A 13,341-nucleotide genomic window follows, 5' to 3' on the forward strand; every position below is an offset into this window, starting at 1 on the left:
CATTCTTCTAGATGCGCATTTGTGAGGTCAGGCACTGATGTCGGATGAGAAGGCCTGGCTCGCAGTCTCTGCTCTAATTCATCCCAAAGGTGTTCTATCAGGTTCAGGTCAAGACTCTGTGCAGGCCAGTCAAGCTCCTCTTCTCCAAACTCGCTTATCCATGTCTTTCTGGACCTTGCTTTGTGCACTGGTGCACAGTCATGTTGGAAGAGGAAGGGGCCATCCCCAAACTGTTCCCACAAAGTTCAAACTTGGGAGCATGAAATTGTCCGTAATGTCTCGGTATGATGACACATTAAGAGTTCCCTTCACCTGAACTAAGAGGCCAAGCCCGACCCCTGAAAACCATCCCCACACCATAAGCCCCCCTCCATCAAACTTTACAATTGGCACAATGCAGTCAGGCAAATACCGTTCTCTTGGCAACAGCAAAACATAGACACATCCATCGGATTGCCAGATAGAGAAGCGTGATTCGTCATTCCAAGGAACATGTCTCCACTGCTCTAGAGTCCAGTGGCGGCGTGCTTTACACCACTGCATCCGACACTTTGCATTGCACTTGGTGATGTAAGGCTTGGATGCAGCTGCTCAGCTATGGAAACCCATTACATGAAGCTCTTTATGCACTGTTTGGAGTTTGGAGGTCTTTAGCTATTGACTCTGCAGACAGTTGGTGACTTCTGCACACTATGAGTTACAGCATGCGCTGACCCTGCTATGTCATTTTATGTGGCCTACCACTTCATCGCTGAGTTGCTGTTGCTTCCGGTTGCTTCCACCTTGTTATAATACCACTGACAGTTGACTGTGGAATATTTAGTAGCAAGGAAATTTCATGGATGCACTTATTACACAGGTGGCAACCTATCACAGTACCATGCTTGAATTCACTGAGCTCCTGAGAGCGACCCATTCTTTCAAATGTTTGTAGAAGCAGTGTACATGCCTAGGTGCTTGATTTTATACATCTGTGCCCATGGAGGTGATTGGAACACCTAAATCCAATGATTTGGAGGGGTGTCCCAATATGTTTGCCAATATACTGTATATATATATATATATATATATATATATATATATATATATAAATATTTTGCCTATTTTAAACATAAAGAGTTGTTTTTTAAGGTAGGGGTTCATATACACTTTACAATTGTTGTTTCATATTTGCATTTACTACTGAGTTAAATTGAAACCAAAGTCCAGTTGTTTTAATATTAGTTTTTAGTTCCACTTTAAACTACCCACTGGCTGCTTTTGACATTTATTTTATTTTCCAATAAGTCCAAATTTTCCAAAGTCCTGGGAAGGAGAAAAATGCCAGTGGCTAATTCAGACAAATTGTGCTATATGACCCTTTAAACCTATAGAAATTATAATTTGCAGAAGATTGTTATTGTAATGTTTCAATTGTAGACAATACTGCAAGAATATCCTTGGGGAGAATGTAATCCTGATTTAACATTGGAATATCATGAAGTCTACAGTACATATGGATGTGTACAGGAGTGCAAGTCAAATTATATACAAGAAGAATGTGGATGCTTACCATTCTTACTTCCTGGTAACAATTTTATTTGCCGGCAATTATAAAATCACTTAGTGATATTCAGGAAACCTAGCCACTGTTTTAAAGATGGAATGTCCACTTGTTTGGCCAACTCCTTTAAACCTGTTGCAGCCAAATTCATTAAGGCTTTCACTGTTCATTATTGATTCTTGGTGGGGCTTCAGACTCTTTTTGTATAGTGCTGTGCTGTGCAGTCTACTTCACATGCTTGAATGTGTAATGATCAGCTAGTAATAGTTAGTCACTTTCAACTGGACAAGTGTAGTAATGTGGAAGACATTTTTAGGTAAGCCAAACCACTTATTCAGTTCAGAACTGAAAGCAGAACTAAACTGTATCTGAGCATTATAAACTGAAAACTATTTAATCCATTTTAATATTCAGAGTAAACTCACCCATCCATATCTCCATGCTTTATTCTGTTGAGAAACCACTTTGAAAAGATCACCTAGCATTTCTAGCTGCAGCCATCTGGTGTAAGGGCAGGTGATTCATATATCATTTACTTTCTAGAATCCATCTGCCTTCAGGCATGCTTAGCTGAAAAATCCCCTCCTCCCTTCCTTCAGATGAAAGCAAAAGAAAATGCTCATGAAAACTCCTGGGTTATGTGACATCATTTTGAGCTAGGGCAGAAGACAGGAAGCAACTGAAGAAATGTAAAAAAAAAGTTGAAAGCAAGTAAATATAATGTACCTCCCTATCTATTAACTAAGGCTAGCAGCAGTATGATTGAAATAGTTAATGTTGATTAAGAGAGTGACATTTTGCTTGAAGAACTGGACTAATTGAACTTTCCAAATTACAGAACAAGAGCAGCTGAATATGACTTACTATTAATAACTATACAGTAATATGATATGGATGTCATTCACAGACATGCATGTGGGTGAGACTGCAATAGTTTCAGAAACAGGACAACGCCGGAGACATGAGACAAACCGGCCAAGCCGAATGGTTTACATTGCATTGACCTCTGTTACTAACTACCTTCTCTGATATTCAACCCTCGGCACCAATTTGGTATTTCTATATTTCTGAAACTAGGAGTTTCTAAGCACCTAGCCCCACCTAGCGGAACAATCATGATGGTCCTGTGGGCTCCTCATTGAAAAGTCATAGAAGGAGGTTGTTCACCTGGTGACCCTGATCATGTACATAGCTTCCCACTTTTTGCTACATCAATCCCAACATCAGGAGTGCCAACTTATCGTAGGGATTTAAACATCAAATGCTCTTAGCTCTGCTAAAGGCACATGTTTAGGACTATGCAGAAGATAAAGATACAAGCATCTGTAGAGAATTAGCTTGCACAGCAGGTAGGCTGTGTTCATTTAGTCTACTCAAATACAATATGTTCTTGTGGAGCTGAACTCCAGACACAGCCTCTGTACAGCAGCTCTCAGGCTAGGAGAAGGAAGGCTATCACTAGGAACCAATTAGCCACTGCTGGAGTACATACGAGCTGATGGTGAACACAGAAATTACTTACAGTGAAGGAAATAAGTAGTTGACCCCCTGCTGATTTTGAATTGTAACACTGAGAGACAGAATAGCAACAAAAAATTCAAAAGAAATGCATGTCTAACAAATTATGTACGGATTTGCATGTTCATGAGGGAAATAAGTATTTGATCCCTTATCATTCAGCAAGATTTCTGGCTACCAGGTGTCTTTCATACAGGTAACAAGCTGAGATTAGAAGCAATCTCTTGAAGGGAGTGCTGCTAATCTCATTTTGTTACATGTATAAAAGACACCTGTCCACAGGAGCAATCAAACAATCAGATTCCAAACTCTCCACCATGTCAAAGACCAAAGAGATGTCCAAGGATGTCATGGCCAAAATCCCTCCTGAGATGTGTGCAAACCTGGTGGCCAACTACAGGAAATGTCTAACCTCTGTGATTGCCAACAAGGGATTTGCCACCAAGTACTAAGCCATGTTTTGTGAAGGGTATCAAATACTTATTTCCCTCATGAACATGCAAATCAGTGCATAATTTGTTAGACATGCATTTCTTTTGAATTTGTTGTTGCTATTCTGTCTCTCAGTGTTACAATACACCTACCATTTGATTTTTAGACTGATCATTTCTTTGTGAGTGGGCAAACATTCATAATCAGCAGGGGATCAAATACTTATTACCTTCACTGTATCAGTCTGCTGCTACTCCTTTATTGGCTAACCAAGTTATGCTGCTGCTGAAATTGAGGTCAGGGACCTGGCTGGACTACTTGGCAGGGATTTCTGGATCCCATGATTTGACTATGAAGAACTGCAAACCTTTTGAATGGTAAAATAGTCCTCTAATATGTATTTTAACATGCATTTAGCTCACTATTTAGCTTTAATTGCTAATTCCTTAGCGCGTTCATGTGATATTGGACCAATTATAATATTTAATGTTTGTAACCACTTGCCGATCGCTGGCACTAAGTAACATTACCAGGATCATGGCTGCAGCTTCAGCCATGATCCTGATATAACCGCTTGTTACCCGGGATGCTTATACAGCATATACACTGGGTAGCAAGCATTTAATTTAATGAATATAATTAGTAATAGCTATTTCTAGAAATGTTATTGATACTATGCATGTAATTTATCTAAGCAATCTTTGAAACTTTTTGACAGGTGTTGGAAAGGAATGTGACCTTCCGCAGTTTTATAACTGTGTATATCCTGCACTTCGTAAGTACTTCTAAATATAAAATTTAAATACATATATATAACTGATAGTGCTTTGGGATGGCATGCAAAGCTGCTTCTCATAAACATAAAAAGTCTTTCTTTAAAGCAAATAAAAACAGAGCATCCAGCAGTAAATGTAATACATTAATTTCAGCAACACAAAACAAAAGTCCACTTATCTTCAGCATAGATGAAGTATAACACTTGCATAGTTGACATAAGGGATTTACCCACAGTCAGAAAACTCCAGATTCAGCCTCTTCCAGCATGCAGCACTCCGACAGGTGTCTCCTCTCCCAAACTCCTATTACTCTATCCCTAGGAGCACTAGAAGCTTCCTGTCTTAGGTGCTGCTCCTGGAGGTAACCTTAACCCTTCGCATCCAGAGTTCCCATAATCAGGGGCGGAGGTTCTTTCCCACGTGAATCTCTCTCTGACCCTCCAAATTTCTGGATCTCAAATAGCAAATTGTCAGTGTAGAGACAACGGTACGTCAGTCCTCTCCTTATGAATTGTTCTGAAACTTCTCATCCTGCATGGTGAGAAACCCTGAAACCATCCTCCTTGAAGGGACCACAACTCAAATATAGATGAAACATAGCACCCATCCAGGACCCATCCTTGGCATCTGTACATAGAGTTCCCCCATCCCTGCCTCAACAGGTGTTGGAGGCAACATTCCACACCACACAATATACCCAAGAGAGGGCATGGTCATTTTGATGCTGTCTCCTGAGTCTGTGCTCCACTACTAAATTGAACTCCTGGAGAGAAAGGAACCACCTGGTCACTTGTTTTGTCTCATTCACGTCAATGGGATATGGTTTAACACCAGGCGAAACCTCCTGCCTAGCAGAAAGTACTGTAGAGTCCAAAGGCCATTTTATGGCAAAAAAACTCTCACTCCACCACACAGAAAAACTATGGGGTGCCCTTCTCCATTAACCACTTAAGACAAGACCTCCCCCAGGCAGTCACTCGAGACATCTAGCTGCACCACAAATTTCTTAGAAAAATCAGGAGCCATGAGCACTGGATGCTGACACATCACAGCCCTAAAGTGGAACTGCACTGCATCTGAGCACCACAAACCAAAAATGCTATTTATTCATTGTTAATATTTAAAGCAAACTCACCCATCAATCCATGTCTCCATACTTCATTTTGCTGAGAATTACTTTTGAAAAACACACCCTGGCATTTCTGGCAGTGGCCATCTTGAGTAAGGACAGATGATTCATGAATCTTTTACATCCTGAAATCCATCTGCCCTTAGCTCAGGCATTGGCTGAGCTGAGAACCCTTCTTCCCCTTCCTGAAGGCTTCTGGGATGTATGACATAATTTGCCTAGGCATGGAAATCAGGAAGTAACTGAGGAAATGTAAAAAAAAAAGGTTTAAAACTAGATATACTTTCCTATTTATTTACTAATGCTTGCAGAATAAGGGCTGGAATCAGTCAATGTTGATTGAGAGAGTGAAGTTCCACTTTAAGCTTCTGCAAAGCTTCTTTAGCATCTGCATTCCACATTATCATTTCTTGCCTTTTCTTAGGTAGGTCAATGGTGCAGCAATAGTGGCAAAGTTGGGGACAAACTGCCTGTAGTAGCCAACTGTGCCCAAATATTCTCTGACTTGATTCCTTGTTGGGGGGGAGCCAATCCTGTATGGCTTCTACTTTATTTATTTGGGGTGTTACTAGCTCCCTATGTACCCTTGGTACTTGGCTTCCTCCATCCCAATTGCACATTTCTCAGGTTTAATTTTAAATCCTCCTTTCTTCAGAGTCTAGGACTGCCTGAACCGGGTTAGATGGGATTCCAAATCAGTACTAACAATGAAAATGTCATCCAAGGAGACTGAAGCATATTGCCTATGAGGGCGCAATGTCTTGTCCATTACCTTTTGGAATGTGACAGGGTATAAGCCAAATGGCATCCTTTTATATTGAACGTGGCCTTCAGGGGTAGAAAAAGAAATTTTTTCCCTGGCTTCCTTGGTGAGGGGAATCTGCCAGTACTCTTTTGTGAGGTCTAACATGGTGATATACCAGCTATGACCCAACCTCTCAATTAACTCATCTACCCGGGGCATCAGATAGGCATCAAATTTGGAAACGTTATTAGAGTTTCCTAAAGTCATTGCAGAAGTGTAGGGTGCTGTTGGGTTTTGGTACCAGCATGATTGGACTTGACCACTTACATTGCTACTCTTCAATGACATCAAGCTCAAGCATTCTTTGTACTTTCTTGGACACTGTCTTTCTAGGTGCTTCTGGGATATAATACAGCTTTACATTGATCTACATTGGGGTTCATTATGATGTCATGCTTGATGACGTTGGTGAGACCAGGCAATTCTAAAAACATTCCTTTTTTTCTCTGCACAGACTCCTTTGCATGTTGGGTTTGTGGCTTGGACAGGGTACTAGTAATCTGCACAAAGTCAACTCCTGCAGGGTCCCCTAAATTGACACCTACTGCTGTGGATGCTTGTTCTCTGTCTTTCTAGGGTTTTAACAAGTTAAATAAATTTAGTATGGTTTTCTTTTTCCACCACCTTAAACAGTACCTGCCATTTGGCCAAGAACTTGCTCTCTATCATGGGGATCAGAACAGCCACCCAGTCTCCCACTTGAAACTGATTTTTTCTGACTGATTGTACACCCTTATTTGGGCTTCCTTAGTTTTGTGGAGATGCTCTCTCACTAACGGGTTTACTCTAGCTGACCTCTCTCAGTATCTGGGAGATATGTTCTATCACGGTTTTATGCGGTGAGGATTCACTTTCTCTTGTCTCCTTTACTAAATTGAGCAACCCACTGGGTCTTCATCCTTACACTAGCTCAAATAGTGAAAAGCCAGTTGTCTGCTTTGGAACCTCCCAGATGGCAAACAGTAAAGCAGGGAGCAACATGTCTGAATCCTTCTTGTCTTTATGGACCACTCTTTTTAGCATCAGCTTCAGGGTTATATTAAACTTTTTAATGAGGCCATCTGTCTGCAAATGATAGACAGATATCCACAAATGCTTGATCTGAAACAGTTTGCACAAGTCTGCCATCACCCTCAACATAAAAGGAGTCCCCTGGTCCATCAGTATCTCTTTGGGAAACCCAGTTCTTGAAAACATATGGAATAACTACCGGCCAATGGCCTTAGGGGACGTTTTTCTTAAAGGATCACTTCTGGATACCTAGTTGCATAATTCAGGACTGCTAATATATATTGGTGTCTCCTTGTTGACTTTACCAAGGTCCCATGAGATCCATAGCGATTCGTTCAAATGGCACCTCAGTTATTGACAAGGGTACCAGGGGGTTTCTGTAGTGTGGCATGGAGGTGGTTAACTGGCAAGTGGGACAGGATGCATAGTACCTTTGCCATAGTATCCTCAGTCTTCATAACTGGCCAGTAAAACTGGTCGGGTATTATTGCCTCCATTCTTTCAGCCTTTAGGTTTCCTCACAGTGCGTTGTTGTGGTCTAGATCGGGGACCTTCTGTGTGTATAGCTGGGGAGCCAGCAATTGATGCACAATCTCAACTCACATTTCTGCGTCTTGATAAATCAAGTCCCCATTGAATGCAAAATGAGGATAGCTTTTGCCCTGTGCAATATATATATATATATATATATACTGTATGTGCGTGTATATATATATATATATATATTTAGATATAAAGTGCTTGTTGTATAACAATTGTTTTGTTTGTCTTCGTTTGTTTTTGAGCAGACAAAATTGAAAAACTGGAGCTTTGTAGCGTGGGAACCTATAATTCTAGTTGCCCAGTTCCATGTGAAGAGAATGACTACCCAGCTACCCTTTCATACTCCACATTTCCCAGTGACAAAGCTGCAGATTTCCTCTCCAACAAACTGAGCAAAAATACAACCTACATGCGGTAAATGTACCTTTTAAAATTTGAAGTAGAGTTCTTGTGTTGTTAACTTGATCCACATACTTATCAATGTTTTCTTACTGATTTCGGAAAATATCTGAACTGCCTTGTGACCTCAGGTTTTCTAAGGCTGTTTTTTTTTATTGTCTGCAAACAGCGGAAGCCAAAGTTACCATTCAAACAACCTAATGTCCAGAACATTGTTCTATCACTAAGTGTTTAACTGACATAAATCATGCAGACTGAGTGAGAAGCATCAGATTCCATTTTCCAAATGAGATGTATATTGATTTGAAATGTGTAATCTGAGAAAAGAAAGCTTTCTCAGTTATTTTATAGATAAGAACATGGGTGATCCACAAAGCAAGCATCATTAATGCATTATATACACAGAGTCATTAATGAGCAGAGGTGTCAGTCATACATACAGTATTTATTTGTTTGTGTTCACTTCTATTCCAGTGTTGTTCACCTATGTCCTGTAGATAGATAATCACAAATGCAGATTGATAGACAGGCATGCAGACAGTCAGTCACAATTGGCAACTATCATATGTTCATGTACCAAGGGTTTAACAAATCTGATCTTAGAGGTGAGTCTGACTGAAATCTATTGGGGGGATGATCTAGTTACATTTTGGCCATTTTGGGGTAATAAGCAGCCTACTGTCAAAAAAGGCATGGTAAGTTGGACACTGCCATGGGGGACATATGCCAATGCAAAAGAGAATAAAAAAATACAGTACAGCAGTAGAGGTTCCCCACATGTGACTTTGAAGGCAGCATTGAAAATGTGCAAATGCTTTAAATAATATGTTTGGGGATGCCATAAAGGTATATCCTTACAAGCTGTTCCTGTTTTTAACGGGCAGTCTCAGCAACAGCATATACTGGCTGCACATGTTTGATTGTGGAATTTATTTTTTTCTTTTACAATTAGCTTGGCTTACATACAGCAACAGCACTCCAATTGCTTTTTCATCAAAAAATTAAAAGACTGCTTTGAGTGACAGATAAACATTTGCCAGTATTTTGCTTTGGCTGTCCATGTCTTCGCTGATGCAAAACTATTCTTTCACTGGCCAATTTCTATCAAGTTCTCAATAAAATATAAAAGACTACAAAAAATACAGCAATGTAAAATTGTGTGCAATTGGCCATCAGGAAGACAATTTTAATGAGCTAGTCTAGGCCTGAATTTACTACAGACAAAAAACACCGCCTGGAGCTTTACTACATCAAAAGACAGCTTAAAGATCAGATGGTTAAACAAAGTAAATGCTCTCCATATTAACACAAAATATATTGTAAAGCGCTGAGCAAACTGTTGGCACTATATAAATCCTGTATAATAATATTAATAATAATAATAAAACAAAAATAGAAAAATTCACAAAAGAAATGAAAACCCCAAAATCCCACCTTTGAAAAAAAAAATTCCACCTTTTTTAAGGGAAAGCTTACAGCAAAGGTATTATATATACACACACATATCACAAGCCAGGTGAAACCCAATGATTGTGAACAGTACACAACAATTAGGAACTATAGATTTTGCTGCTTATTATCTCAAAATCAACAAAGTGCACCTGGCAAAAGGTTCTTCTTAATGACCACAGACAATTAAGGTAAACACACACACACAAATGCACACAATACACACACAATGGGAGGTGGTGGGAGAAGCCAATTAAGATTATTGCATAAACAGAATTGTTATATGCATTAGTGCCTGCCAAGATATGTGACACAAGAAAAAAAGGGAGTATTGTAAGGGAAAAAAATATATAAAATTTATAAAAAAGAGAAATGAAAATAAAAATAACTGCAAAATCACACGCCAAAAAGCTTCCAGAAATAGTTTCAAACAAAGCGCTAGAGAGTACTGAACTGGCCAGCAATGAGTCCAGATCTCAGTCCCATGGAGCACCTGTAGAGAGATCTCAAAACAGCAGTTGAGAAAAGGAACCCTTTCAATCTGAGAGACCTGGAGCAGTTGGTGAAAGAGGGGTACAAAATTCCAGTAGAGAGGTGTAAGAAACTCATTGATGGTTACAGGAAACAATGTTTTTTTGTAAACAATTGACTTTTATTCAGATAAAAAGCAGAACATATGAACAGAAATGAACTGCAAGGAGACATGACATAATATTGTATCATATAGTACACAATTTATTTTTTCCAAGGGGCGTGCTTAAATTGAGGGGGCCAATAATTTTGTCCAGTCCATTTTTGGGGTTTCTGGTGGAATGTGTCAGATTTAGCTTTTTTTTCTCCACTTTTTTGTGTCATACAAACGAAAGAAATAAACATGAGAATGCCTAAACATTTGTAATTGCAACAATTTTCTGGGTGGAGCAGTGCATTATCTATAATATCTCTTCAAATATGGCATGTTAAATCATACCTGGCTGAGAACCACGGGTCTATACAAGTGTGGAGCTACACATTTCCTCTGTTGTGCATTGTTGGGAGATTCCCATACTGTTGTTTCTTACTCAAATGGCGACTACTTCTCTATAAATCAGTTAGTGAATTGCCAAATTAGATTTGTGGTCTATGCCATCTCATGTACCATATGCAAACTTCAGTATATCATTGAGATTAGTAGATGGTTATACGGTTGCATGACAAACCATTTATCGGACATCAACACTCGAAAGAAAACTAGCATAGCCAAACATTTTGTACAACATGGATCAAATAAACAATCTTTGAAGTGCCAAATAATAGAAGAAATGAATAATCTTAGGAGGGGAGGTGATCATTTTTTACTCCTTAGTAAAAGAGACATTCTGGATCTTAGGAAGGAGGTTTACCCCCAAATTCTTCAAACATTGAATTACAAATGGGAGGTCACTCACTATTATGAGTAACTATCAACTTTCACCTTGTTCCCCCTTCCTTCTATGAATAGCCCAATTATTATTATTATACAGTATTTATATAGCACCAACAGTTCGCTCAGCGCTGTACATTACAATGGGAGACAATACATGAAACAGTACAATAACAATACAATGCGATACACGAGGGGTTCGAGGGCCCTGCTCCTTGGAGCTTACAATCTAGGAGATCCAATGTGGGTGAAACATGTCAGAGGGGCATCTGAGTCTGGGGATCTGAGCTGAAACTTGTCTTTCAATTACCTGAAGTTGAAATTAAAGTGTTACTAAACCCACAACAGTAAAATCAGTCTGTATATGCAGTAAAGCATGCTTGTTACACTAACTGTGGAACCTAAGGGGTTAATCCTCCGCATTGTGTAAACATGCTGTTTGATCCTGACTTCTCTGATCCCCTCCTTCTTCCTGTGTCCCCCTTTTATCTCCTGATAAGACATATTGTGTGGAGTCACTCTTCACATGCTCAGTTTGGTGAGGTTTTTTTTTCCCCTTCGGAGAGTACATGTGATCAGCACAGGGCCAATAAGCACTGTCCAGACAGAGGTCAGAGGTCCTGCATCCTCCTAGAGCAAAACAAAAACTCCTCCTACAAGTTTTAACCAGTGCTCTGCTGGATAATGATAGAAGTCACAAGACTGCTCTAACTGCTAATGAGAAAAGGTGTTTAGTTTATATTAACTAACATAATTGCATTTCCATGTTGTGTGGAAGACCAGATATAGTAAATGCAGGGTCCTGGGTTTAGAAACATTTTACATACAGTATGCGCCTGTACCTGCATACCATATTATATTTTGGAGCAAGATGTGCTCTCTCTCTGCCACCACCCGAATACAGAGTATAAACCTGGGAGACTGATACTGCAGGCTTAGAATGTCACTGATCTGTTATGGTATTAGGGGAAACACATCCTATAATTAAGAATTCAGTGACAAGTGCAAAGAAGTCCAAAGCAATAACTACTCAGTCACTTATTTTAACTGCTCTAAACTAATTCTTGCCAGGAGTTACTGGACTACACATGTGCATATCTGAAAGGGATCCCTATGAATATAATAAGTGTTCAAAAGACGAGATCTAATCATAACTTCCTTTGTTAAACATTTATATACTGTATATCATGCACAATGCCTAATGTATAGTACTGGAAACATTGAAAGAGCCAACAATCTTTAATACCTCTGGTATTTAACTTTTTTTATGATTTGTACTGCTGTAAAAGAAATTGTAGTATGTAAGCAAATGACTTCCAAAATGTTATTGCACTTGTTTCTTTCTTGCTAATTAACCGTGCAAACAGATCACAGTGAGCACTGTTTTATCATTTCAAATTTTTATTTTTCTAGGAATAACTTGGTGTACATTGATATTAAGTACAGTGAGTTGAATTACAAAATATCCAAGCAGCAAAAAGCTATGACTTCAAGTGCACTGCTATGTAAGTATTGATTTATTATTAATACTAATAAGAATTATATTCTGTTTGGACTATCATTTTAGGGTTTAGAGAGCTAATGTATGAGTTTCAAGGTGCTTTTGTGAACCAATCAATATGGAGTGAATTTTTGTGTATGCTTCTATCAAATGTTTTAAGACTGTTCTAGAAGTCTATTTTCACAGCCTGTTTGATTTCACAAGCAAAAGATTAGACAGGGAATCTAGAAGGGACAGTTTCCCAGTGCATCTTTTCAGTGCATTACATACGTCATAAAACAAGGCCAAGACTAATTGAAGCTCGTTATGCTGTAAGAAGTATTTTACAGTGTCTTATAAAAAAAATAATTACTACACGCTATATACAGTAATAGTACTAATTTTTAAAGGAAAAGTACAGCCAATGCTTGTTTGGCTGTACTTCATCTGTGGACCTAGGAGTGCAGTTCGTTCTGCATTCCTGTGACTCAGTTTCAGCCAACAGTGGGCTAAAGCCCACTGTCGACTGACATTTCAGATCCGGTCCAGGCTAGGGAAATACTGCAGCCAGATGTTTGGAAACCATCCAGGAGCTTGGACCAGCACTTGGCTCAGCCTCTCAGTGAGCTGCTGAAAGCGTGATCCAGCCACTTCCACCCTCTCCACAGCCCAGTGCTCCAGTGAGCACTGGAGGAGCACAGCAGAGAGTAGTGACTGACAGTCACCGTTCTCTGCTCGGACCGGCTGGAAGAACTGAGCGACCAGTGGTGTTTAAATGCCTAGTTCTCAGCCTTAGAGCCAGCAGGGGACAGATGCAGCATTGGATTGAAGCTGCAGCCACCTAGGTAAGTATG

At 39.5% G+C, this 13,341-nt stretch overlaps 1 protein-coding gene across 1 annotated transcript in view; it reads left to right on the forward strand.

Moving 5' to 3' along the window:
• The window catches only part of ASIC5 (acid sensing ion channel subunit family member 5), a 47,176-nt gene that overhangs the window by 17,845 nt on the left and 15,990 nt on the right, over positions 1-13,341 (forward strand). The window contains exons 6-9 of the mRNA XM_089670522.1: positions 1,420-1,567; positions 4,212-4,268; positions 8,003-8,171; positions 12,421-12,512. Coding sequence (XP_089526648.1) covers positions 1,420-1,567; positions 4,212-4,268; positions 8,003-8,171; positions 12,421-12,512 — 466 coding nt within the window. The remainder of the gene's footprint in view (positions 1-1,419; positions 1,568-4,211; positions 4,269-8,002; positions 8,172-12,420; positions 12,513-13,341) is intronic.

This window comes from Staurois parvus, unplaced genomic scaffold (assembly GCF_062004578.1).
Source record: "Staurois parvus isolate SC_StPar_1 unplaced genomic scaffold, SC_StPar_1.0 ptg000090l, whole genome shotgun sequence".
Classification (NCBI taxonomy): Eukaryota; Metazoa; Chordata; class Amphibia; order Anura; family Ranidae; genus Staurois; species Staurois parvus.